The sequence below is a fragment of the Microtus pennsylvanicus genome, chromosome 4, assembly GCF_037038515.1.
Source record: "Microtus pennsylvanicus isolate mMicPen1 chromosome 4, mMicPen1.hap1, whole genome shotgun sequence".
Lineage (NCBI taxonomy): Eukaryota > Metazoa > Chordata > Mammalia > Rodentia > Cricetidae > Microtus > Microtus pennsylvanicus.
This window is the reverse complement of record NC_134582.1, coordinates 72,688,424-72,714,766: the sequence shown is the minus strand read 5'-3', so window position 1 is coordinate 72,714,766 and position 26,343 is coordinate 72,688,424. Positions and strand designations below refer to the sequence as shown.

Genomic DNA, 26,343 nt, shown 5'->3' with positions numbered 1-26,343 from the left:
ATTTTCTTTTTTGTCTGTTTTTGTTTTTGAGATAGGGTCTGTGTGTGGCCCTGACGGCCATAGAACTTGATATGTAGACTAGGCTGGGCCTTGACCTCACAGGGCTCTGTCTGCCTCTGCTTCTTAGGTGCTGACATTAAAAGCATGCTCCACAGCCCTTAGCTGCATTTTCATAATTAGTGATTGATATGGAAGGGCCCAGCCCACTGTGTGGTGGTGCCACACCTCGGGTGTGTAAGAAAGCAGGCTGAGCAAACCATGAGAAGCAACCCAGAAGCATCACTCCCCTGTGGCTTCTACACCCAGGTTCTTGCCTGGAGTTCCTTCCCCAACTTCCTTGGATGATGGACTACAGACTATGAGGCGAAATAAAGCCTTTCCTCCCCAGGTTGCTTTTGGTATGGTGTTTTATCTCAGGAACAGATACCCTGGCTGAGACTGTTTTGTTTGAGATCTCACTGTTAGAACCCTGTGTATTGGTTCCTTTTCTTATTGCTATGACAAGATACCCAAGAAAATGAACTTAAGGAAGGAAGGGCTTGTGTGGGTTTCCAATGGAAAGCCATGGTGGTGAGGCTGACCGGAAGCAGAAAGAGAGGATGCTGGCTCTCAGCTCACTTTCACCATCCCCTTTTTATCCATTGGGGCACTGGGTGCTCGCATTCAGGGTGGGTCTTCTCTCCTCATTAAGCCTCTCTGGAAATGCCCTCAAAGACAGACCTGGAGGTATGTGTCCTGGATGATTTTAAATAAAAGTTGTCATTGATAACTGCCTTGCCCTAAGTGGCCTGAGACTCACTGTGTAGCTGCTGCCTGAGACCTGCTGCATTCTTCCTGGGACTTAAGTTCTCCAAGTCCTGGAATTATAGGTGATTAAAGGAGCTGATCTCTGTTATGCTTGTTTGGGCAGACAAACTGTAAAAGTTCATTGTTTTTGAGGTCCCCTGCCCAATGTGAGCCCACTGGAGCCCTCCCCCACAAGCACCTGGCTCTGTTGCCTCTGTCTTCGGTTGCCCACACAGCACACCTTCCTTTCTCTCCCCCACCCCGCTTTAACTGGTAACTCTGTCACCTTTCTGCCAGTGTAGCACTCACTTTTGTGTGCTGCCGCCTCATCTAATCACCAGTCACCCCACCCCCCACCCCAGCATCCAATTCCTGGAAGTCTGCACACTGCCCTTACAGGAATAGAGAAAATGTGCCCCTAACCCCTGTGCCTGGACTACACCAGCCTCTATAGCTGTCTCAGTTCTTACCTTCCTGTACTCCTCTGGCTTCCCCGGTACCATGGGTGAGTTCTAGGAGCTTCTGTTCCCTGACTTTCACACCAGAAGTACTGCCTCTTCCTGCTTTTGCCAGTCCCCATCCCTGTCCCCGTCCCCACCCCTATGTCCTCTTTAGTCTGATCAGAGTTGTTTTCTGTTCCACATTTGATATTCTTCAGGGGACTATATTCCCAGTGGTTTCTGTTTGTTTGTTTGTTTGTTTTCAAAACAGGATTTCTCAGTGTAGCTTTGGCCATCCTGGAACTCACTCTGTAGACCAGGCTGGCCTTGAACTTACAGAGATCTGCCTGCCTCTGCTTCCCAAGTTCTGGGATTAAAGGTGTGTGCCATTCCAGTTTTCTCCACATGAAGACTCAGATATTAGATTTGTGTCAGGCTTATTAGAAAGTTTTCCCAGGAAGGAAAAATGGAAGAGAAAGTAGAAGTTAGAGGAGGAGTCTAAACCAAGGTGCTGAGATCTCAAGCTAACTCATACACAAGTTGCCCTGGAGGCAGTCAGAGTTGCCCCTGGAATTGTCTCCATCAGAGTAGAGGACCTGGTGTCCTATCCCCGTACTTGTGTTCTTCAGAGAGAGAGATTTTCCAAGATATTTCTGGGAATAGGCTCAAGCAAATGAGTGGCCATGTTTTTGCCATAGTGTCTTGGAATGATTGAGGGACTGGTGTGATGTGGGAGTGTCATATATCAATCTGTTGATTTCATTGGTTATGTAATAAAGAAACTACTTGGCCCTCATAGGTTAAAACATAGGTGGGCGGAGAAAACAGAATGCTGGGAGAAAGAAGCTGAGTCAGTGAGTCGCCATGATTTTCCCACTCCAGGCAGATGCAGGTTAAGATCATTCCTCATAAGCCAGCTCTTGGGCTACATAGATTATTAGAAATGAGCTAGTCCAGGTGCGAGAGTTAGCCGAGAAAAGGCTAGATATAATGGGCCAAGCGGTGTTTAAAAGAATACAGTTTCCGTGTAATTATTTCAGGGCATAAGCTAGAGCTAGCCATGTGGGTGGCCGGGTGCCGGGGACGCAGCCCCACCGCTCTTATTACTACACTGGTGGAGCACAGATGTTTGAAAGCTACAGAAGTACCCCCCTGTCAAAACGGAGGCTCCTATGGCTCCGTTGCCAGCACACCTGTCTGTCTGTTAGCTCCAAGGTGAATACTGAGCTATCACTGACATCACCTCCTGGCTCCCTTATGTCACATGCACTGGCTGTGCCATCCCACCTGCATCTGCCTACCTCTTAGGGCAGAACTCAATTCCACATCTGCTGGGAGTTCCCTAATTCCCCCCTCTCCTGGGATCCACCCCCTACCAACTGCCCATTTTACCTCACAAGTATTTCATCAGAAAACTCTCCTTTTTCCTTGAGTCTACTGTCTGTGCTTAGAATGTTTTCATCTGTGTGACCCAACCCACAGCCTGTGAATTGTTGTTATATCTCTACCCTGCCTCCGCCTGCCTGCCCCCTCCACCTGGGTTCAAAGGCAGAGCCTTATCCTTGCTATGCAAACGTTTGTCCTTTGTGCCATCCCCTGCCCTGTGCCAATGCCACTGGGTGCTCTCTTTACAATGCTGCACGACTCTTCCCTCTCCTCCCTTAAGATCCTCTAAGCATCTTCTCACCATCAGGAAAAGGTCTTCACGTGTGAGGCCCACAGGGCACTTGCTGTCCTGAGGTATCTCACAGATCATTCTGTGTGAGTCAGCTCAGGCCAGGCTGAGACGCCTGGAGCAGCAGCCTCCACAGCAGACAATTGCTTTTTTTTTTTACAGTGGCACCCTGAATTCTAAGGTACAGCATTGGCAGGTTTGTTTCTCCTGAAGCCCTTCTCCCTGGCTTGCCTATGTTCTTGTGATGTTTTGTCTGCATGTATGTGTCCCTGTCCTTTCTCTGAATGTTCAAATCTCTTCTCCTTTAGAGGACCTCAGTCAAATCAGGACTCACACTGATAGCTGCACTCCGACCACCGTGAAGGGTTCTAGTCTCCGAATACAGTTCCTTTCTCGGTACTGGGTGCTAAGGTTTCAGCACACACAAGTGGGGCACACAGCTCCACCCACACGCAGCCTCTGCCATCTGTCCAGCCAACTGTCCTGTCCTGCCTCCCTGCCATTTTCCGTGCTGCCTCTGTTTAGAATGCCCTTTCCTTGCTGTGTAATTCCACATCATTATGACTCAGCACGGATACTCTCGCTTTCCAAAAAAGTGTGATCCCTATGCTGATAAACCAGTGTCCCTCCTCTCTTCCTCTCATAGCCTCTTGTGATGACTGTGCACAATCTTACATGTTATTTGATAGTCATCTGTATGCAGAGAGTGTTTCAGCATTTCTGACGTCCAAGGCAGAAGTTGTCTGTGGTCTCCACTCATCTTTCTCTATTGATCTGTCAACCTTTGACGGCTCAGGCCTTGTCTGCCTTGTGCCCTTTTCTTCAGTGTACGGAGCTGAGTGAGTGGTTGTTCCTCAATGCTGAAGAAATGAATGTTGTAGTTACAACTTCTGTCCCTAGGGCCTTTGTGACTTCTCTGGTGTGCTAAATAGATATTGTAAGAGAATTAATAAATGCTAGGTTGTGTCCTCAAGAGTTGTAAGAGCTGAGTGCTCTTTCCTGCAAGGTGCGGAAGGGCCACAGGGAGCCTACACAAGTTGAGCTGAGATGGCAGGACAGGAAACGCTGAGAATGCTGGGAGATGGGGAGAGGAGATTCCAGGTGTGGAATGACTAATTCTAAGAGGATGTACTAACTGGACAGATAGAGGGGGTAGTTTGATGAAGTGGCCTGGTGAAGTCAGGCTAAGCAATGACTCTTCAAATACCAAAGTCAGACATTCCCTGGACAGTCTCTATAATGCCGAGCTATCTTAAGTTCCAAAAATGGCATAATGAAAATGGAGTTTGGGGGAAATTACCCAGACTTTGGGATAACACATGATCAAAGAAACAGAGTCTAGAGGCCAGATGGGATTAGGTGGACATTTCAGGAATGAATGCTGAACTTAGATTCATTGGCCTAGGGCTCTGGTTGAGTGGGTCTCTAACTTAGCACTCTTCAGAGCAGACAGAAATGTCATCCCAGCTTCAGAGAAGATTTCAGTCGTGCAGTGTAATGCTTTTCCTGACCTCCTGCTGTGACTGATCCTTTAAAGGGGCTGCTTGAATCCCCGGGCTTCATGATGTTTGCTAGGACTTGGAAGAGAGTGGAAGGTAACAGCTGCCATTCTTGGCCTGGGTGTGGCTGCTCCTGACTGATGTGGAATGATCCTGTCTGAGAATGGAGGCCTGAGCTCTGCTCCAGAGCTTGTCAAGTCTTTGGGTCCTAACCCAGTATGGTGGCATAGGGTTTCAGAAAGGCTGGATCAGGATTTCCTGGGTGTGAGTCTTGTCTTGCCACCTCTGTCTGCTCTGTAGCCATGAGGATGGCTCACCATGTTGAGCTTCAGTCTAAGGCATATAGCAGGTTAATAGCTCTGTTCAGTTCCTGTCATAGAAGTGGGTATGAGGGGGAAATGCAGTAACTCATTTAAAACGTGTAGAACAATGGACTCCTAGGGAACCACTAGTGTGGTTGACGTGAGACGAACAGTGACAATTTCTTAGGTCCATGTTAATGCTTAGTGCATGTTAAATGCCGTCATCCTGCATGGCCGTAGCACCTGGTACATTGTTGCTAAGTGTGGCAAGAGCAGAGGATGTGCCCTTCTGCCTCTGCCATCCCCTCCCCTGGAGGCACACAAGGGGTGCTGCTGTGCTCCTCTGTCCTGAGCCTGGAAACCTTCCTTGGATTCCTGGTCAGCAGAGCTGCTTGAAAATGTAAAAAAGAAAAATTCCCTAAGACTTAAGAGAGCATCTGTTTTCTTGAGTGTGAGAATGCCTGGTTACAAAATAAAAATGACAGGATTGAAGTGGGGAGTCTGAAATTTGAACAAAAATGTTTAAACTAATGGCCTGAGATAAAAATGGAATTGGCAGCACTTTTGAGACTCATGGGAACCACTTCCTTCCCAGAGCCTGTGTTGTTCTGACTTCTCAAGAAGGCCACCCTGGTGCCCCCTTTGCTCAGCACCTAATCTTACCAGGCTTCTGAGAAGAGAAAAGAGTTTCTGTCTCTGAGGCTTTCAAGAACTTGCCTGAGCCTCTGACTGCAGCTTTGGCCTGTGCCTTTCTGAAGGTGTCTGTGTCTGTCTTAGGAGCCCTGCCCTGTGCCCTTCAGTCTCAGGCCTTCTGCCCTGCCCATTGCTGCACCTCTGCATGAGTTTGAAAAAGAGCAGGAAAGGGATTATATGGGAGGCTGTAGAGAGAAGGGAGGAAAGTGGGTAATGAGATCATTAAATTATAAGCTCAAAAAGTAAAATATTTAATTTTGAAAGTTCATAATAGTCAAATCCTTAAAGTAAGATAATTACTGCTAGTGTTTTCTTGGAAGTAAAATTTTTACGTATATATGCATATGGCTGCCTATATCTTATTGATTCATATGACACTGTTAGCCTATAAAGTATTTCCCAAAAGCCATTCATATCACCACATCAGTCTGCAGTGGTTTGCTCTTTATTGACCCATCACAATGATCTTGCACACCCTACTGCTGATCAGAGCAGGCATGACACACATTGTATCCTTGTTCATTCTCGGCCATTCAGAAGAGTTCTCATCTAACCAGTTTCTCGTGACCGTCTAGGCTGACATAGTCTCACAAAGTACATGCTTACTCCCCACGCCCCATTTCTGACCTTTAAGTCAGTATTTTGATCCAGAAATGGCTAACAGAAGCTGTACAAGTATTCTACCAGGCTGCTGCAGAGACATGGCAGAAGACAGGCCGCCACATGCGAGAATCCAGTCTCATAGGTTCTCTGCCCTTTCAAGCCAATGATTGGAGAGTAAAAAGAGACAAAAGGAGGACTGGACTTGGGGTCACCAGTGTGCCCAGGGTGCCAGCCAGGGCAATGAGGCACGGAAATCAGTAAGAGGCCTCCAGGCTGGAAATGAAGGAAAGAAGTAAAACTTAGTATTTTACATGATGTTATCCTCTACAGCGGAAATCCTAAGGAATCACCCTAAAGTCTTAGAGCAAATGAGCACATCTCACAACAGGAGGTAAGATGGAGGCACGGAACTTGGTTGTTTATATTCATTAATTACGAGCAGTCTGAAGATAAGGTAAGAAAATAAATCATTTATAATAACATCAAAGAAGTGTATTTAGGATTAAATTTGACAAAAGAAATACAGCACATGAGAATCAGAAACTATGGAGTGCTGTGGAAGGAGTGAGAGGCCAGAACGTGTGGGAATGCCTCACCTAGAAGATGTCTCAGAACAGCTGAGCTCCCTGCGGCTCCAGCATGATCTCAAAATCGGAACTGGATCCTTGTCATTATAAACAATCTGATTTTAAAATCCATGTGGAAGTACATGGGACCCTGGAGAACCAGACTAATTTTGAAGAGGAACAATAAAGTTCTAGAATTTATGCTTCTCAGTTTCCAAGCTTTCTTCAAAGATGCATAGTGGAGACTTTATTCACTATAAAGTCAAGAAGCAGACCTATAGTGCTAGAGACCCTTGGGTGATGGTTGATTGGCATTTGACAAGAGTACTCAGAACGTACTCTGGAGGAGACACCAGTGTTTTCCGGGAGTGGTGCCCTGGCAATGCCTGTCCACATGCAAAGGATTGAAACCCACAAACACTAGGAAGCACTAAAGCTACAAAATTAACAGGAAAAATACAATTGTAAGTGTCATGATCTTAAACTAAGCAGTAGTTACTTAGATAGGATAACCAAAACGAAAACAGTCAAAAGAAAGAAAACTGATAAACTGAACTTGTCAAGATTGAATGTTTTAAAGGACTGCTTCAGGAAAGTTAGGACCACCCAGCCTGGGCTGCAGCTCACGGTGAAGAGCTTGCCTGGTGTGCACAAGACCCTGGCTCAGTTCTCAGCTAGCAGAGGAGGAGGAGACAGAATTGACAAATCACACACTTGATAAGAGGATGAAAACATGCAACTGAGTATTAAAGGAAAAAACCCAGCCCAACTGAAAAATGGGAGAATAGTCTGAATACTACACATTTCTCCGAAGAGTGTATTCAGCCAGCAAATCACATAAAAGATGCTTTCTGCTATTAAGCCATCAGAGAAATCAAGTCAGCACCACAAGGCAATATCATTCAAGACGTCTGTAGAAGACAGGACAAGGAGTCATGAGGATTTGGAGAACTGGAACCCCCACTGTGAAGATGACAGGGCAGCTCCTAAGGAGGGGAAATGGCTCTGTGTGACCCCGCAGTTCTCTCTTGGGCATAAACCTAAGAGAAACAAAACCATAAGTTTTATAAAGTTTTATAAGCAAAAGCTTGTATACAAATGTTTATGGCAGCTATTCTAGTTTCCTTCCTTGATGCTTTGATAAAGTACTCTTTATTTATTTCTTTCTTTCTTTTTTTTTTTTTTTTTTTTTTTTGAGATGGAGTCTGTAGCCCTGGCTGTCCTGAAGCATGCTCTGTAGACCAGGCTGGCTTCCAACTTATAGATTTGCCTGCCTCTCCCTCCTGAGTGCTGGGATTAAAGGTGTGAAGTGAGTCAACACCATCCAGCAATAGAATACTCTTGACAACAATTCAAGGTAGAATGGGTCTGCTCTAATGCAGAACTCGAGGAGAGTTCATCATGGCCCCAAGTTAAAATGGTAGGAACTGAAAGTACCTGGCTATATAGTATCCCCAGTCTGGAAGTACCTGGCTACATTGTATCCCCAGTCTGGAAGTACCTGGCTACATTGTATCCCCAGTCTGGAAGTACCTGGCTACATTGTATCCCCAGTCTGGAAGTACCTGGCTACATTGTATCCCCAGTCTGGAAGTACCTGGCTACATTGTATCCCCAGTCTGGAAGTACCTGGCTACATTGTATCCCTGGTCTGGACTCAGAAAGTGATGACCACTGCTGCTTGACTCCCTCCTCCATTTTTATAGTCCAGCATCCCAGCCTGGAAATGGTAACACCCACAGTGGGCAGGTCTTCCCACCTGAGCTGAATATAATCTCTCACAGAGGTACCTGGAGGCCCATATCCCTGGGAATTCTAGAGTCTGAACTGTTTTACAGAAGCACTGTTTGTAATGAAGTGAGACTTCTGTTGGTGCAGTGAAGACTGTCTCAAGGGAGCTCAGATGGGGGAGTGCATGGCATCTACTAGGTACAGAAGTTTCTCGATCCTTTGATCAGCTGGAAGAATGAATTCCATAAACTGATATTGTAGAATGCTCGAGGGAAGGTTTTGTTGCAGAAAAAGCACTCAGAGTTACCCATGGGTATTGAGCACATCCACTTTGGTGGTACTGAGTGCATTCACTTTGGTGGTGCTCTTGTCTTGCAGTTGGTAATGATTTAGTGTGGGAGCTGGGGTGGTCAGTCTAGCTGGCTGGACCATAGTCCCATAAGGTGTCCATGCGCCTCTATATCCAGGTGTCTGGACTAGAGTTTGACATGCACGTTCAGAACCAGTGAAATAGCTAATGATGCAGCTTCCAGGTAGCTGTGCAAAGAAAAATAAAAACACAAAATGAGAATAGTAGCCAGCACCCCTAAACTTCTGGTCTTTGACCAAGATAGACGGTCCGTTTTCAGAGCCCCAGCCTTGCTGCTGGAAAACTGTCTTCCTTCTGCTCTCATCAGTAGTAGCTAAAACAAAAGCAACCAAAGTGTCCCTCAGGATACTGTTAGATAACCAGAATGTGTTAGATTCATGAAATGGATCATAAATCAGCAGTAAGAAGGAGTGAGGTGTGGACACCTGCTAGAGCATGTCACATGATCCTTTAAAACAGTATGCTATGAAAGAAGCCAGACATGAAAACCTACCTGCTTATGAGTCCATTTATGTGAACTGTCTAACCAAATCTGCAGAGATACATAGACTAGTGACATCAAAGGAGTTGTCAGTGACTCTAGGGTTTCCTTCTAGAATGATAACGCTCTAGAGTTGCATACTGGCGATGGCTATGCTACTCATACAGCTTTTGTTTTAAGTTTCATTTATTTATCTGTTCATTCCTTATTATACATCTGTTCATTCCTTATTATTCATTCTTTAATGTATTGTATGTGTGGGGGTATAGTGCATGGCTATAGAGACCAGAAGAAGCTATTGCTTGTCCTCTGTTGCTCTCCACAAATTTCTTTAAGGCAGAATCTGTCCTTGAAGCTCATGTTTTCTGATTTTCTCAACTAGGCTGGAAGTCAACATGTCCCAGTAATCCCCCTGCCTCAGTTCTCCTCAGAGCTGGGATTACAAATATGCCTAGAGGCCAGACTTGTTATGTGGCGGCTAGGATCTGAACTCCAGTCCTCGTGAGTTCATGCATGCTCCTCACTGCTGAGCCGTCTCTCGAGCTCCTAGTTTTTGGTTTCTGAGACAGGATTCCACTGTCTCACGTGTGTTGTCCACGTGGCATGGAATTCATTCTGTAGCCCATGATGGCCTCAGCCTCACAGCAATCTCCTTCCTTAGCTTCTCTTGTAATGGGATTGCAGGTACGAGCCATCATACCCAGCAGGGACTACACATTCTTTAAATGATAAACTTTGTGAGTCTGAACTTCTTTAAAGATTGCTGGAAATCATGGAACATTCTTTACTTGCATAACAACCCTGGGTGCCAGTTGAGTTAACCAGTGATGGATGGCCTTGGGCCTGGATGAGACCCAGGAGCCGTTTCTGGTGCTGGGTGCTCAGATTATCTGCAGAGGTCGTTGGGCTGAAAGCTGTTACTCCTATATGGCCAAGCCCAGTGTCTTCCTCGTTTCCTCTGGATGTCATCCTGGCTCTTTCCCAATTATCAATGTTCACAGCCCCTCTGAGCACTGAGCATTTCTCTTCCCCTGGCAGTGTTGTTTGTGGACAGCGTGAGACATTGATCATGGTTGGGTGCAGTTGCCAAAGGACTGAGAACTCTAGCTTGGCTCCCGGCCCCTTGTCCTGCTGTGCATCCTGCTGTGTGTCAGGCTGAAAATGAGATGTGCCCCCCACCCCGACTCCAGTACCCACCTCATGCTGACGGTGAGCTGTCCTCACCACAGGGAAATGTTCCTCTGCTGCTTCCACCTACCGGCCATATGCTCATCCTTGAGCCTGGCTGGGGTCGTCCTTCCTCAGCTCATACAGGGATCTGTGTGCTGGAAGTTCACGCCCTGCTCCCACCCCCATAAACAAGGGACAGATAAATATGGTGGTATGATGGTCTGAGTGTGATATGGCGCTCTCTCTCTTTCTCTCTCTCTTGCTCGCTCGCACATGCACACACACACACACACAATAAAAACAAAACACAATTTTAAATTATTATTAGAGGAGGCAAAAAACAAAAATGGAAGACATAATCTAGCCAGGTTGTCTAGACTGGCTGGGGAATCCAGGGATACCACTTTGCCTACTTCCCCAGCGCTGGGACTGTAAGCAAACACCACCACATTTAGATTTTTTTTTTCTCCCTTTAATGTGAGTTCTAAGGCTTGAACTCAGGTCCTCGTACGAGCAAGGCAGGTATTTTACCAACTGAACAATCTTTCCAGCCCTGTTTTTTATGTTTTTGGAAGAATTTTAGATTTAAGGAAGTTTCCTATGTCCCCACTACCAGTGACCTGCGTAGTGGCAGCCATGCCTTTCTGAGGTTTGGCTTGTCTGAGGAGGTTCTAACTGGTGTTCTCTGGGTGTGGATCAAAATGTGTCCTCATAACAGGAGTGACTTCCTGTGGACTTAATAAAAGCCAGGAGGAACTCTGACTCAGCCGTCCTGGATGCTGCAGCCCACTGAGATGCCAGAGCCACTGTTGTCCCTCTGATGTGTGTTTGTGTGTGTGTGTGTGTGTGTGTGGTGTGCGTTGTGCTGGTGTGTTAGCAGATATGTAGGCTCCTGTCCGTGTGTTTGCCCCCAGAGGCTAGAGGAAGACGCCAGCTGTCTTCTCTGACCACTGCTCCCATGCCTTATGGCAGGATCTCCCATTCTGGCCAGTATATCCAGCATGCTCCCCACCTCCATTCCTACCTGGCATTTGTGTTGGCACTGGCGGTCAGCCCATGCATGCAGTGAGCCATCTCAACAGTCACCATCTCTTGTTTCTGCTGACGAGGGAGCTGCGCTTCATAGGGCTTGGCATGCCATGTTCATGGTCAAATCTTAACCTGCGTGTACATCCCCTGTGGGTTTTCAACAGTGGAATTCAGATGGGACCTTGAGGCCAGTTTCTACTTGGACAGTTTCACTTCCTCATTGTTAGGGTATAAATGAAGCTCTGCTTCTTGTTGGGGTGGCTATGTTTGACAAGTAGACAAGGACCAATGAGATGATATGGGATTCCCCTCTGTATGCTGTTAATACCATTGGTTAATAAAGAAACTGCTTTGTGGGCCTATAGCAGGGCAGAACAGAGGTAGGCAGGGAAAACAAAACTGAATGCTTAGAAAAAGAAGGCAGAGTGAGGAGAAGCCATGTAGCCCTGCCTCCAGAGACAGACGCCGGAACTTTACCCAGTAAGCCACAGCCTCGTGGCAATACAAAGACTGATGGAGATGGGTTCATTTGAGATATGAGTTAGCCAGAAATATGCTTAAGCTATTGGCCAAACAGTATTTACAAATAATATGGTTTCTGTATGATTATCTCGGGACGGGCGGGATAGAAACCTCCATTACAACATACAGAGGCCACTGGTAGCTGGTGCCCACAAACACAAGAGGGCATTCTGGCAGATGATCTGTATGAGCTGCACAGGGCAGACAGAACCAGACACCTAGCTGTCTGAGCACCTCACAGAGGCAGCTGCCCGACTTTCACCCCTGGTTGTAGCCTAGAAAGACCAGACCTCTCCTAAGTGTCTCATTCCAAACGGCATATCTGTGTGTCAGATACCACTGTCTGTCATTCAGGAAATGATGGTTTCTGTGAGAGTGCAGGAGAGGTGGGGTTGAGGCCAGAAAGGTCATGTTCACCTCAGTTGCTGTACTTGGTGTTAGGTACCACAGAAACCAAGAGCATTTGATCCCAGACGACCTTGGTAACTTGATCACCCACATTCCAACACACCTCAGGCGAGGAGTAAACCCTGGAGTCTTCTGACTGCAACGTGACTACAGTTTGCTTTTATGCAGTGATTTTCCTTATGTGAACTTCATCATAGACTTGCAGTGAGGAAGCAAATCTTCCTGGAGGGAAAATGGTGGGTCTCTTGTTCTCTCCAGAGGATTTTGCACAGCTAGGTGGTAGCCTATCTCTCAAGGAAGCCCTGGCATACAGTCTCTGCCTGGGTTCTGACCAGCTACCAACCAGGTTTGAGTTCTTGTGTGGGCCCCTACTTTTTTATCTCTTCATGGGCATCCTCACAGCCCTTTCCCATCGGGTTCTTGTAGGGGAGAAGGACGCTGCAGAAGATCACGGTGGGGTGAACGGCCCTGACACTTGGCCCTTACCCAGGCCGTGCTGCCGGTAGCATTGCCCCCACCTTCCTTCCATCACGTGTGAGTCTAGGTGTGGGTAAAGGAGAGCTGACCTCAGCACACGGTGCTTATGCCTTTCACACGAGAAGTGGCCAGAAGGGCAGGGAGTCCGGGCTGCCGTGGGGCTGAATTACGCCACTGAAGAAGTTTTACTTTGGTTTATTTCCTTCTAGTCTCTGGGTGCACTGAGTTGCTGCCTCATGGTGACAAGTGGTTCATCTCCTTCCTTCTGTCATGTCTATGATGAGAAGTGGGTGGAAGCACAGTAGTAGTCACTGCTTTCTGCTGTAAGAGAAGCAAAAGCTTCAGGCAAGCCCCAGCCACTGCCCTCGTCCTGTGTCCCAGTCCTGTGTTTGTGCCTACAGGAACCAACACTTTTCTACACTGGTGTGCCCTGATCTGGGGGGAAGGTGGGGACTGTGTTTGTGCACACAGGAGCCAACACCTTTCTACACTGGTGTGCCCTGATCTAGGGGGAAAGATGGGGACTGTGTTTGTACCCACAGGAGCAGACACCTTTCTACACTGGTGTGCCCTGATCTGGGAGGAAAGGTGGGGACTGTTTTATTTGCATATTCTTTTTCTTAACTCTTTTTCCTTTTTAGGATTTCATTTATTTGGTTGGTTTTTGTTGAAATAAAATATCACTTTGTAGCTCTGGCTGGCCTCAAACTTTGTTTCTTCCTACCCCAGCCTCAAGATACTGGAGTTTCAGGCATTCATCTGAATGCTCAGGTTTTCCTTAACTTTAAATTGAAATGAAACACATGCAATAAAGTGCACACGTCTTTGCTAGAGTACTCCAGGAAGTTTCTAATCACATGGAAACGGTCTGTGGTCATCTCAGAAGCCTCTCTTTAACCTCTTTCACCCTCCTTAAGGTTCCTACTGCTCCAGAGGCCAGCGATCCTGGCGGGTGTGAGTTTCCTCTGTGTGATCGTGAGGGGCAGACTAGCTGTGGCTCCTGCTTTTTCTGTGTCGTAGCTGCATAGAGCTGTCTCTGTGAACACGTGGTGGGTATCCCAGAGACAGAAGCTCATGGTCTCTGCCGATGGAAAGCCTTTCTCATGAAAACCTCCTCTGGAGTCTCGCAGAACTTGTCTGTGCCCTGCTTGCCCTAACTCTGCGTGCACTTTACGAGAAATCTCTGAGGACTTGTGTATGTGGTAGGGCTGCTGACAACACAGAAGATCTGCCTAAACAGTTGTTCATTTCGAGAGGAGAGAAGAGATTGAGAGGGAGGGTTTTACAGAAGGACATCTTTAGGCAGCCATTAAAGGTGTCATTGGAAAGCTGAAAGCCAGCTGTGAGCAGAGGTGTGCATCACTGTCTCCTCCTTTTCAGTAGCCTCACCACAAGAGCTGGGCATCCTGATGTGAATTCACTAGGCTTCTTAAAAAGCTGTCCTTCCCCAAGTAGGGTGATGGGATTTCCTCATCCAAATAGTCAATCACCTGGTCTTGAAAAGGGCTTAAGAACAGAGGCCTTAGCTGAGGCATGTCAGAGAACTCATGAAGACAAAAGGGGTGGGTGATTCTAAAGTGTGTTCATGGAAGTCAACTGGGGAGGCAGGAGACAAATTCAGACTTTGAAGTCAGCTCCCAGAGTTGCTCCTTCTTAATGCCCTTGCTTCAGGGACCTGCTAGCCTTGTGTCTGCTGGAGCTATGTTCTGGGATATTCTACTAAGACTTACCAAGGGACTCTTTTTGTAACACAGTTAAAATAGCTTACTATATTAAAGAAGTAATTATTTATATTTATCACCATTTTGTGGGGACTGCCTAGGACCTAGAAATGTGAGTAGAATTTACTTCCATTTTACTAGTTAATACATTGATGGTTGGAAAGCTTCTGCAACCTTTTGGTGAGCACCAGATAACAGGAAGAAAGTTGAAGTCAGGTGTGGTGGTGCATCACCCTGAGCAGCCTCAGGAGGTAGGAGAGTCAGCCCTGTCCACAGATGGGCTGTGGGCCAGCCCGAGCCAGCACAGCAAGACTGACCTCAGCAGTCACAGAAGACAAAGAAGAAAAGTTGATAATCAACCACCTTGCTCAGACCGCTGTCCTGGCACTCTGCTCCTCCGCCTTTCATTTCTCCCCTCGCCCCGCACTAACACATTCTGCAGCATTTGTCCAGGAGGCTCAGAAAGCTACACATTTCTTCTGTCACTTAGTTTGCTCTTAGATGTTCTTGAGGTCTCACCATGTGAAGAGCCTCAGAGGATCTGGTACATTTCAGCATAGGGAAGTTAAAAAGGAGGAGGAGAAGCCTTAAAGCTGAGCTTGCGGTGGAACATACCCTGCTAGATAATGAGACACTGGTTTATTTTACATGACACCACAAGCCCACAGCAAAGCATCACATCCTGGGTACAGACCTCATGTATGAAATGAGTATATCATCCCAAATGTCCCCACCTGTCCCCAAATCAAGAGCTTCTTAGGACCTATTCTGTGCTTGTTTTTGTGTTTGTCAAGTGGATTCAGGATGCATATGTGTCCTAAGGGATTCTTAATTATTAAATGTAGCTCTTGAGATGAAAACATTAGGCCTCTCTACATTTAACAAACGCACACACACACACACACACACACACACGCGTGCGTGCACGCGTACGCACTCACATGCACACGCACATGTGCACACACATGCACGCATGCGCGTACACACACACATGCACACACACTTTACCAAGTGAGGTACATTTGCTACTGCACTTCACAGCTCAGCTTCCTCACCAAGAAAGGGTTTGCACTGATAAATAATTTATATTGGAGCTTAAGATTCCTGGAGGGACTGGCAGGCTTTCATCTTGGATAAGGTGCCTTAAAATATTGCCAATAACTGGCCTCAGTATGCCAGACTGAGTGTAAATCCTTCTTGCTGAGTGTGTGTGTGTGTTTGCAATGTAAACTGTTTTCAGTTATACCTGGAACTACTGACCTGAAGGAAGGCACAGTCGCACAAGCTTGAAAATAAGAGATGAGAGGTGATGTTCCAGTTGGGCATGAAAGCACTGTACTTAGACACGTGATCACTGTGTTGTTCTAGACCCAACAAAGAGGACACTGGCCATGTGAGCTCTTCAGGCGCGTCTGTTGTCAAGCATGGACTTAACCCAGAGAAGGGCTTCATGCAGGTTCATTACTTAAAGGTAAGCACGCTGATGGCTGTGGCCATTTGTTACAGAACAGCACTCCTGAGGCCATAGAGCTGAGCAGGATGAGGAACGTGGCTGGGACAGGATAAAGGGTCTCCACCTCTGTAATGGCGTCTCAGGGAGCCCAGACTGGGTACTCACAGGTCAGCACTCTAAAAGCCTCTAAACAAGGCTGTGTTCACAAGGCTCAGCCTGAGGAAGCCCAGTTCCCTGCTGCAGACAAGGAGAGACTAAAGCAGGTGGCACCTGGACCTGGGGTGGGAAAGCTCTGGGCCTCTCCTGTCCTGTAGAGCCCGAGCTGGGTGGCTCTGACGTCCACTCTGCATTTCCAGGCCCACTCACCTGAGCCAGAGAAGGCAGCGTGTTCCAGATGCACCAGTGCATGGCACTGATTGATGTAAGCAATTCTGCGATGACCCCTGAAGCCAGCTTATTGTCTGTCTTCTTTTTTCTCCCAGGGCTACTTCCTTCTCCGATTCCTAGCCAGAACACTTGGAAAGGAAACTTACTTTTCGTTTTTAAGAAAATTTGTACACCTGTTTCATGGGCAGTTGATCCTTTCGCAGGTATGCATGGGATCCCGGTGAACTCACTGCACACAGCTGGGGAGGCTGAAGCATCTGGGGGTTAGAGTACATCAGCACTGGAAAGGGTGGGATTTACAGTTATATTGATGGGGAGAAGTAGGTTATTGATGTAGACTCAAAGGATGGATGCTTGGAGCAGGTGAGCTCCTGGCAGCATAGGGACCTGCTGTAGCCCCCAGCTGTTTGCCATCATGTAAGTAGTTGCAGACTGAGTGAGCTCATGAAACCAAACGGTCCTGCTGGAGTCATCCGGACAAGTTGTCTCCTTTTGGTGCTGCCTCCTCAGAGTCGCCCTGGCCAGCAGCTCAGAGTACTTACGTGCAAGCATGAAAACAAGAGTTCAATTCCCAGCACCCATGCAGCACTCTGGTCCCGTGCACACTTGTAACATAGCACTGAGGCAGGGGAATCACTGGGACCTGCTGGCCACAAGTCCAGCAGAGAAAAATGAAACCCACACTCCAAAGACAAAAAGCCATCTCCAGGGCAGAAAGGTGACTGTGTTAAAGGAGGACACCAAACACTATGGCCTCCTCACGTGCAGGCATGCTCACTTACACACATTCACACACACACGTAAACACACCAAAACAAACACTATGGCCTCCTCAGGTGCAGGCATGCTCACTTACACACATTTGCACACACACACACACGTAAACACACCAAAACAAACACTATGGCCTCCTCACGTGCAGGCATGCTCACTTACACACATTTGCACACACACGCACGTAAACACACCAAAACAAACACTATGGCCTCCTCAGGTGCAGGCATGCCCACTTACACACATTTGCACACACACGCACGTAAACACACCAAAACAAACACTATGGCCTCCTCAGGTGCAGGCATGCCCACTTACACACATTCGCACACACACACACGTAAACACACCAAAACAAACACTATGGCCTCCTCAGGTGCAGGCATGCCCACTTACACACATTCGCACACACACACACGTAAACACACCAAAACAAACACTATGGCCTCCTCAGGTGCAGGCATGCCCACTTACACACATTCGCACACACACACACGTAAACACACCAAAACAAACACTATGGCCTCCTCAGGTGCAGGCATGCCCACTTACACACATTCGCACACAACACACACACACGTAAACACACCAAAACAAACACTATGGCCTCCTCAGGTGCAGGCATGCCCACTTACACACATTCGCACACACACACACGTAAACACACCAAAACAAACACTATGGCCTCCTCAGGTGCAGGCATGCCCACTTACACACATTCGCACACACACACACGTAAACACACCAAAACAGTGCCCAAAACAGCAGCAAAAACCCTTTGACTTAAGTGGTTTTGCCATTTTACTCTGTTGAATAGCATTCTTTCATTGTTTTATTTAGTGTGTGAGTGTATGTGTATGTATGTTTAGGTCAGAGAGCAACACGCTCTCTCCTTTCCCCATGTGGGTCTCAAGACTGAACTTAAGTCATAAGGCTTAAGCATCAAGAGCCATCACCTAGCCAGCTCAGGGGCCTGCATGCCTTTTGAAAATTTACATTTTGCTCAGATTTTATAGTAAAATATACGTAAAATAAAACTTGCCATTGTACTGTACAGCCTGGAGGGGTGGAGCCCCGCCCACTGTTCTGCCCCAGCAACAGGCGTGTATCTGCAGCATTCCGTCTACACTGGCTTGTTACATGGGTGCTGGAGAGCTGTACTCGGGTCCTCAAGATGGCTTCTTAGTCTTTGATCAGCATTTCTAGAACCTACTCTGTTCTGCCTCTCCATTCTCGCTGATTCCCTGTTTGCTTGTCAACTTTTGTTGGCTTCTGCTTTTTCTTATTTTGCTTTGCTTGCTCTTTGAGACAAGGTGTTATGCTGTAGTCCAGGCTAGCCTTGACTCTGTTTGTCCTGCCTCCTGGCTTGTATGTGTTTTTAAGATTCATTCACCCAAGTTTAGGGGAAAGGAAACTGAAATGAGCATTCTGGGTTCATTACAGTGTGAGAGAAAGCTTTTGCTAGGTGGTTCTGGTGAGACGCATCGCTGCAGATGCGGTACTGTGATTCCAAGTGTGACTTCCCATCACGCTTGTTCCTGGGGAAGAGGAGGTGCACTGCTGTAGTCCCTTAGTCTCAGTCCAGCCTGGCTACAGAGCCAGTTCCGGGCTGGCCAAAGTCAGAATGAAAAAAAGCCAAAAGCAGAATCGATGTGTTGGTTGGTTGGTTGGTTGGTTGGTTGGTTGGTTGGTTGGTTGGTTGGTTGTTAAAGAGGAAACAAGCAGCACTATGCTTCTGTTATCTCCCCAATCCTCACATTTTTAGCTGTTACTGTTACTTGCTGAGGTTTGCTTTGCCAGCATAAAGGATTTAGTATTTGCCACCACTTACCCATGCTTCTAGACTCATGAATATTTTATTTTGATTCAGATTTTTGTTGGCTCAATTTCATTATCAAACTGATGTTCAAGTTGCAGCTTCCCAGGCTGTGTGGTTTCAGAGTTTTTCCTGCTTGGGAATGCATGTCTCCTGTCTGTGTTTAAATCACAAAATAGCTAGGTTTACATATTCCTGGGCCACGTCTTTATTCCTTGGAACTCGATAGATATTGCTCAACTGCCTTCTTGATTCATCACTGCGGAGAAACTTTAGAAAGTTGCCTGTGTTTCCCTGTTTATATCATGTAGACGTCAGAAGAAATTTTTATCTTTGAATTCAGTGATTTAACTAAAAGGGGATGTGTATGCACGATTGTTTCAAAGAATTGTTTTACTAAACTGAGGGAGAGAGAGAGGGAATGTGTGTTGGGTGTGCCCTGTAAAGACATGGAGTGCAGTGGACTCTTGTGGAGTCTGTTCTCCCCTTCTACTCTGAGCTTCTTCCCTGCTGAGCCATCTCGCTTGCCCTGGTGTGCACGATCTTCCATTATTCCTTCTCCCTGGAAAGCACTTAGAATAGTCTTAGATTCTATTCTAAAAAACAAATTATCTTAAGTATGCTTTGTTTTCATTTTGTTTTGTGGTCGGTTGGTTGGTTGGTTGGTTGGTTGGTTGGTTGGTTGGTTGGTTGGTTGTTTTCGAGACAAGGTCTCTCTGTGTAGCTCTGGCTGTCCTGGAACACTCTCTGTAGTCCAGACTGGCTCCAACTCAGAGATCTCCCCGCCTTTGCCTCCTGAGTGCAAGGATGAAAGGCATAGGCCACCACAGCCTAACAAAGTATGTTTTATTTTGTCTTGTGTTTTGAGAAAAGAGCTTGCTGTGTAGCCCAGGCTAGCTTTGAATTTGTGCTCTTCTTGCCTCAGCCTCCTAGAAGTACAGGCCTGCTTTACCACGCTTGAGTTCAACTCATCTTTGGTCTCATTCTTTTCCCCTTGTAAGATTCTGAGTTTTCTGTTATGTCTTCTTTCTGGGGCACATACATTATTAGATAATCACTTTTATCTTCCTCTTCTTTATCCCATTTTTCTCTCAAGCAGCTCTTCATTATTAGCCCTTTTTTTCTTTTTCTTTTGAGACAGTTAACCCAGGCTGGTCTCAAACTCCTAACGGAGCTGAGACAACCTTGGTCTGATCTGCCTCCACCTCTCAAGGGCTGGAATTGCAGACTTGCAGCATCACCGCACCTGGTCACGGGGTTTATGACAGACAAGCTCTCACCCGGTTAAACTGCATCCCTCACACTTAACGTCATTTTCATCAGTGCTCGTTGCTTTGTTCTTTGAAAAGATTATTGTTCCTGAAATGGTATTATTACGGTCCTTAGTTTTCTTTCCCGGGATTAGAATCTCTTTTCATTTTGTTGTCTTGTCTTTGGCCTTTCATTTTTGGTTATTGTTGCTGTTTTTTGTTTGTTTTCCTGGTGAGACATTTGTTCCGTGCTCCTTGGGTTATGTTTTCTTCAGAGCTGAGTTCCTTTTCTTTTAGCTTCTCTCTGCCCCTCTCTTCGTGTGATTTGTGCTCATTCTCGCTGATGCATCCCTTTCGGCATGGGTAGCACTGCCCTGACCCTTTATTTAGTCTTGTGTGTGCACTGGAATATTATCTTTGCCTCCTTTCCCAGGTCATCTAAGACTTGTTTTTCAGCCCCTCTAAGCTACCGTCTAACGGGATATTATGGGTGAAGCTGTGGCCTAGAGCTGCAGTAGTTACACTGGATTTGACTTCCCTCCCCTGAAACACTGCTACCTCCCCCTGCCCAGGTTCTCATGTCCATTGTACCTGTAGTGTCTCGGCTGCTCTTCCAGATCAGGATGCCATCTGGGCACTTCGGAGGAGTTCACAGCTCACCTAGCTGCCCTCAGTGGTTTATTTTCCATACTTCTGCATCTCTTCAGCAAATGCTCCAGGCCCTCCGATAGCTAGGAAAGAAGAAAGGTAAATGTGTAGGTATTTGAGAATTTGTGGGATTTGGACAGTTCACCAGCTCCCCGGCTTCTAAGCCTGAGCGTGGGGGAGGTGCAGCTTGTCACCTAGAAACTAGCAGAATCATATGTCCTTTGCCTAATTCCCCTCTTTGAAGTCTATGCCAGGAAGCTGTCTCCCTGTCCTTACTTGGAAGCTGTTGGGCATGCTTTTTTTTTTAATTAAAATAATTTGTATGAATTATGTGGATTGTGCCTTCACTTACCCCGATACCTAGTTAAATAATTTGTAGGAATTGTGTGGATTGTGTTTTCACTTACCCAACACCCAGTTATTTTTTTTCTCAACTTCCCCTCCCCTTTGACCTCTACCCTCTGCAGTATTTCAGTATTGTTTGCCTTCCGGGCCCCTCCTGACATCCTCTTTCCAGGATCACAGTGACCATCCCCGTAGGCTCACTTTTTAGTCCCACGTCATTGCCTTTTCTTCTTTCCAGGCCATGACCATGACCACTGTGATTATTCCTTAAACTCCTAACAGAACCACTATTCCTGTGTCATTCTTAATCTAGAAGCAGTTGATCTGGTAGAATCTACATACACCTACATTTTAGTGAATGCTTTCACTAGATCTAAAAATTGATCGCCAGATTAACCACTAGACAGAATTGGAGCTTGTTTTTTAAAACTTGGAATGGCTAATTTAGTGTTGTTAGGTGTTAAAACAAGCGGTCTGGTACTGATCTGATTAGCATACAGTGTATCAGGAAAGTAAGAGCTGACAACTTAGCCTCCAAGACTCCCTGGCTTGCTGGGAAGCAGTACCTTTGCTTTTCCTTTTGGTTTTCCTTTGTTTCAGGCATACCACAAAGGTGACACATTGTCCCCCCACCCCGGTGTTGTCAGAGCTCTTTGTCTAGTCAGTGCCCAATTTCCTTCTCAGAACTCTGAGCGCACCAGAGAGAAGGGAGGAGATGGTGAGGGAATACATCTTCCTGAGGGGTCTTTAAGGGCGGGAGTAAGAGGAACCAACTGAGCCCATTCTGGTTACAGGCACTTTAGAGGCTGCAAATGAGAAGCAAGTGTCTCCAGTAGGGTGGAGCACAAGACAGTGTAGAAACCACATCATAAATCTCAGGGGACATCTTGTTTGATCTGTATATCTCAGGCATTGGTTGGCAGCCTCCAGCTAGCTGCTGAGCTGCCTGCCAATCTAAGCTTGGAGGCGGGACTTGACAGATATTCCAGAATGGTAACCTCCTAGGAGCCGGGACACCATCTTCCTTAAAATAAGAAGGAGGAGGGGGAGGTTTGCACAGGGACCTTCTTCATTGCCCGGATCCACCCAGAATTCCAGATGCCTGTGCTTACAGTCTATCAAAAGGGGAGGGGCTGTGAAGCCAGTTGTAACTTGAAAATGTGAAAGGGTAGAATTAAGGTTAACTCTGAATTTCCTGCTTCTCAAGCAATTAAATTCTTCCCCCTTGTTATTAAGTTAATGTCATTCTCCCCTCCCCCCTCCCGTGCCACATAATTGAACATAAATTACTAGGAATATAGGAGATAAGTTTGTAGGTACTATACAGACATAATGGGGTAAAATTAGTAAGAAGTTATAATTAGAGTTATAATTGCATAGTTATAGTTCTTGGATTTTTTAAGAATCAAAAACCAAAAATCTTGTCAATAAGCAGCGATCCACTATTATAGTGATTTACAAAACGATCTATTAGCTAGATCATAATAAATAAATTTCTAATGCAACATTTTAAAAACATTTTTTAAAATAATAGCTGAATACTGCTAGCCTATTTCCTTAGTTCCAGTAACCTTTTAAATAATAAAAATAATGACTTTAAGACTCTCAAGCAAGGCCCAGTAGACGTGAAGTGCTTGCATGGTTTTTCTCTATGTCCAGGGTTAGGCCTGGGCAGTAAACAATCCAGGCCTCCTATCGCCCACCGCCATGTCCCTGCATTCATCCGCAGGTCTGTGTGCTTGAACACTGGTCTCCAAGAGGTGGCAATGCTTTCAGTGCTTTACGGGCTTGTCGGACCCGTTCTAGGCAGGGCCTGGCTGTCAGAAGTAGGCTCCAGCGAGGAGTGGGCCTTACATACTGTAGCTCTTCTGGCTCCAGCCCCTGCTTCCTGCCTCCTCCTCTGTACCAAGAGGGCACCACTGTTGGAGCCCTTCCGGCCACCATGCCGTAATAGGCCTCAAAAATTGTGAGCCCAAGTAATCTTTGCTCTGTTAAGTTGTCTGTGTTAGGGTGTCAGTCACAGTGGTGTGAGGGAAATCTGTCAGTAGCTCCTTTATTGAGGAGCCTTCCCCTCTGGACAGACGGAGCCCCCATAAGCCCACAGGCTGGGCTGGCTTTGCTCATGCTGCGATGGCTGGACACAGTGTGATGATGGAAAAGGTTCACCCTGCCGTGCACCCGTCCGTTCACCCTGCCGTGTACCCGTCTGTGCACCCTGCCGTGTACCCGTCTGTGCACCCTGCCGTGTACCCTGCCGGTCACCTCGCCGTGCACCCTGCCGGTCACCCTGCCATGCACCCTGCCGGTCACCCTGCCGTGCACCCTGCCGGTCACCCCGCCGTGCACCCGTCCGTGCACCCTGCCGTGTACCCGTCCGGTCACCCTGCCGTGTACCCGTCCGTGCACCCTGCCGTTCACCCGTCCGGTCACCCTGCCGTTCACCCGTCCGGTCACCCTGCCGTGTACCCGTCCGTGCACCCTGCCGTTCACCCGTCCGCGCACCCGTCAGTGTGCTGTGCTGCATAGGTCTGGACTGCTCCTCCCATCCCCTGCTCCAGTCGTGTGTGCTCACTTGGACTTTCACCGGAAAGCGCACCTTTTAACTTGTTAAATGTATTTGTTTCTGTGAATTTCATACATGAATACTGTACTTTCTATAAAGCAGGGATTCACATGGCTAACCTCAAACTCCAACGAGTTCTCTCACCTCTGCCTCCTGAGTACTAGGATTACAGGCATGGGCTATCGTGTGTGTCTCTAAAGTTTATTTTCTCTTTGTTAAATCTTCAAGGAGAGCCAGGTGGTGTGGCTCACGTCTCTATGCGATCCCAGCCATCAGGGGGCTGAACCTGGAGGATCAACATGGGCTATAAGTTGAGAAACTGCCTCAAAAACCAAAGTGACTGTATAAACCCAGAAAAACAAAAAAGCAAAATTTTATAGATTACTGCATTAAAAGAAAACCATGAAATGTTAACATAGCAAGAGACTCTGTATTAAAAAAGGAGAAAAATGAAAATTAAAAAAACCCTCCAAATAGAGATGCTATTTGCTGTTTAATGTCATTAAATAGCAAAATGTTATGCTTCGTCCTGCCTTTTTCTCCTTTTGTGTCCACCCCACCTGATACTCAGATGGTGAGATGTTTACACTGGGGTTTGCATTCAGCAAATAAAAAGACAGAGCAGAAAAGCCTTGTTAAGTCTTAACTTTAAATAAACGATCATTTTTAGTGTATTTATCCTCCCAATTTAACTAACGGTCCTTTATCTGACGACACTGGGTAAGACCCAGTGAGTATTCCAGGATTGTAGGACTGGGAAAGGGGGCTGCAATAAAAGTATAAATTAAATACAAACGAGCTTGCTATTGGAACTTTTAGGTCTATGATATTGTGGTTATTCCCACCAGAGTACTTTTATTTTAGAGAGGTTTACAAAGCATTTATGGATGACATTATGTAATATTCAGGATGTCTTAACAGTTCAGAAGACAGGAAGGAAGGATAGGGCAAGGCAGGTTAGCTCGGGTAATTTAAACAGAGTAGTTAATTATTCGACTTCGCTTTTCATTTGAAAATTTCCACAATAAAAGAAAGTGGTTTGGGAAAAGGTGTAAGTCATGACATGGCACTGTCACAGAGGCAAACTCCTAGATGTCCCGTGACTGCACAGGCGCAGGAGAGGAGAAGGGACGGAGTATCAGACTGGGCTGTCTCTGACGCTCAGCTGAGTTTTGTTCTGTTAAGTTTGGCCTCTTTCCAGAGCTCCGTGTTAGTTGTGGGCCTCAAGGAGTGGAGAAAGACCTCATGGCGAGAGAGTGGGAAAGTGAGGGGTCAGTTCTTTTATGTGTGACCAGACCCGAGATGGAAACAGTCGATGCTTGGTTGCTGGCAGGGTTGGGCAGTTACTGGTAGACGGCTTTCATGGTTTGCTTTCTTCTTATTTCAGGATTTCCTTCAAATGCTGTTGGAGAGCATTCCAGAAGACAAAAGGTGAGGACCAATATAGGAATTAAGAGCCCCATTTCACATTTAATGTTGAAAAGACCCTACCATCGTTTGACCTGTTGTTAGAAACTAAGACAGTTGAGATTTCCTCTCTGCATAAAGGAACCCAGTGCAGCTCATGGAGTCACAGTTTGACCAGAAGACAGGTTGGAGTCAGGGCAGCATACACAACCCCTGGCCTTAGATGTGGAATGGGAAGCTAGCCAAGGGCACTCTGGGGGCTACAGATGGAGAAGAGGACTCCGCAGCAGAGTGGTCGCTCTGATGAGAAGGTCAGGGACTGCTACCCTGGACCACCTACTTCTTTAAAAAATAAGTAGATAAATAACAGAGAAGAACAAGTTGAGGTGGCTCCTGTCACTGTGATTTTATAGAAGGGCCTACTGTTTAAATGAGGCAGAGAGGTGCACTAAGAGCCTGGGGTGCCAAAGTCGAGACAGCGGGAGCTTCAGGAGGATGGTCGCATCACGTCCATAGTTGAGGGCAGAAAGAATGCTAAACATAACGCTTAGTATCAAGCTACCCTCTCTTACACAGTCCAGAGCCCCAAACCAGGGAATGCTGCCACCAGCATTCAAATCAGCTCATCCCACATCAATCAAGGTGGTCAAGACAGTCTCCTGTAGACATGTCCACCAGGAACCTGGAGGCAGGAGCTGATGCAGAAGCCAGGGAGGGTGCTGCTTACTGGCTTGCTCCCCACTACCAGCCCAGGGATGGCACCACCCCCCATCAATCACTAACTGAAAAAACTGCCATACAGGTTTGCCTACAGTCCGATCTTATGGAAACATTTTCTCAATTGAAGTTTCCTTTTCTCAGATGACTCTAGCTTGTGTCAAGTTGACATAAAACCACCCAGCACAGGTGCTGAGTCTTCTGCAAATGTCACTTCTGATGTGGTTATTCATTATTCAAGAGTAAACCTGGAAGATTTATATATTTCCCCTCATAACTGGATGTTAATTAAGCTCACAGACTCACATATGCTAGGCATGTGTCTGACCACTGTACTACAGGGCCAATGTTCTTTTCTTTTATACCTGCCGTCAGGACACTAGCTCAGGTTCTCTGGTAGAGTATAGAGACCCTTCTTTAGGACATACAGCAGAGCAGTGGAGAGGGAGGGAGGGAGGGAGGGAGGGAGGGAGGGAGGGAGGAAGGGAGGAAGGGAGGAAGGGAGGGAGG

The 26,343-nt window shown here is 46.7% G+C and overlaps 1 protein-coding gene across 7 annotated transcripts in view; it reads left to right on the top strand.

The window, feature by feature from the left end:
* Window positions 1-26,343, top strand: part of Aopep (aminopeptidase O (putative)) — a 267,788-nt gene that overhangs the window by 147,320 nt on the left and 94,125 nt on the right. For 6 of the 7 annotated variants that reach the window (XR_012910341.1, XR_012910343.1, XR_012910342.1 and 3 more), the window contains exons 8-10: window positions 15,842-15,944; window positions 16,409-16,516; window positions 25,097-25,140. Coding sequence is in view for 2 of the 7 variants with exons in the window: in XM_075969380.1 (XP_075825495.1) it covers window positions 15,842-15,944; window positions 16,409-16,516; window positions 25,097-25,140 (255 nt within the window). In the remaining 5 variants the exon portion in view is untranslated. The remainder of the gene's footprint in view (window positions 1-15,841; window positions 15,945-16,408; window positions 16,517-25,096; window positions 25,141-26,343) is intronic. The other variant, XR_012910345.1, reaches the window with a different exon arrangement.